General features: G+C 41.5%; 1 protein-coding gene across 1 annotated transcript in view; it reads left to right on the forward strand.

Moving 5' to 3' along the window:
• LOC105309521 (cytochrome P450 3A12-like) overlaps positions 1 to 364 on the forward strand; it is a 35,291-nt gene that overhangs the window by 26,582 nt on the left and 8,345 nt on the right. The window contains 1 exon segment of the mRNA XM_011385716.2: positions 144 to 304. Coding sequence (XP_011384018.1) covers positions 144 to 304 — 161 coding nt within the window.

A 364-nucleotide genomic window follows, 5' to 3' on the forward strand; every position in this document is an offset into this window, starting at 1 on the left:
AAACCATTTCCAGTTTGACTCTGAATTGCTTTTCCAATTTCTTCCCCTCAGTCTTTGGTAGTTTCATTTAGATTTTTCAGCATCGAAACTATGATGATAAACATTGACCTACTTTATGTAAAACATCGTTTTTCTCTTTTTAGCTATGTCTAATCTGGAGCTTGTGGCCCAATCTATTGTCTTTATTTTTGCTGGCTATGAGACCACTAGCACTACGCTTTCCTTCCTTATGTATATTTTGGCCACTCACCCTGACATCCAGCAGAAACTGCAGGAGGAGATTGATGCAACATTACCCAATAAGGTGAGTGGGCGATACCTGGAGAGGGAGGGAGGAAGTGAAGCCTTAGCTGGAATGCCTCCT

This window comes from Pteropus vampyrus, unplaced genomic scaffold (assembly GCF_000151845.1).
Source record: "Pteropus vampyrus isolate Shadow unplaced genomic scaffold, Pvam_2.0 Scaffold759, whole genome shotgun sequence".
Taxonomy (NCBI): domain Eukaryota; kingdom Metazoa; phylum Chordata; class Mammalia; order Chiroptera; family Pteropodidae; genus Pteropus; species Pteropus vampyrus.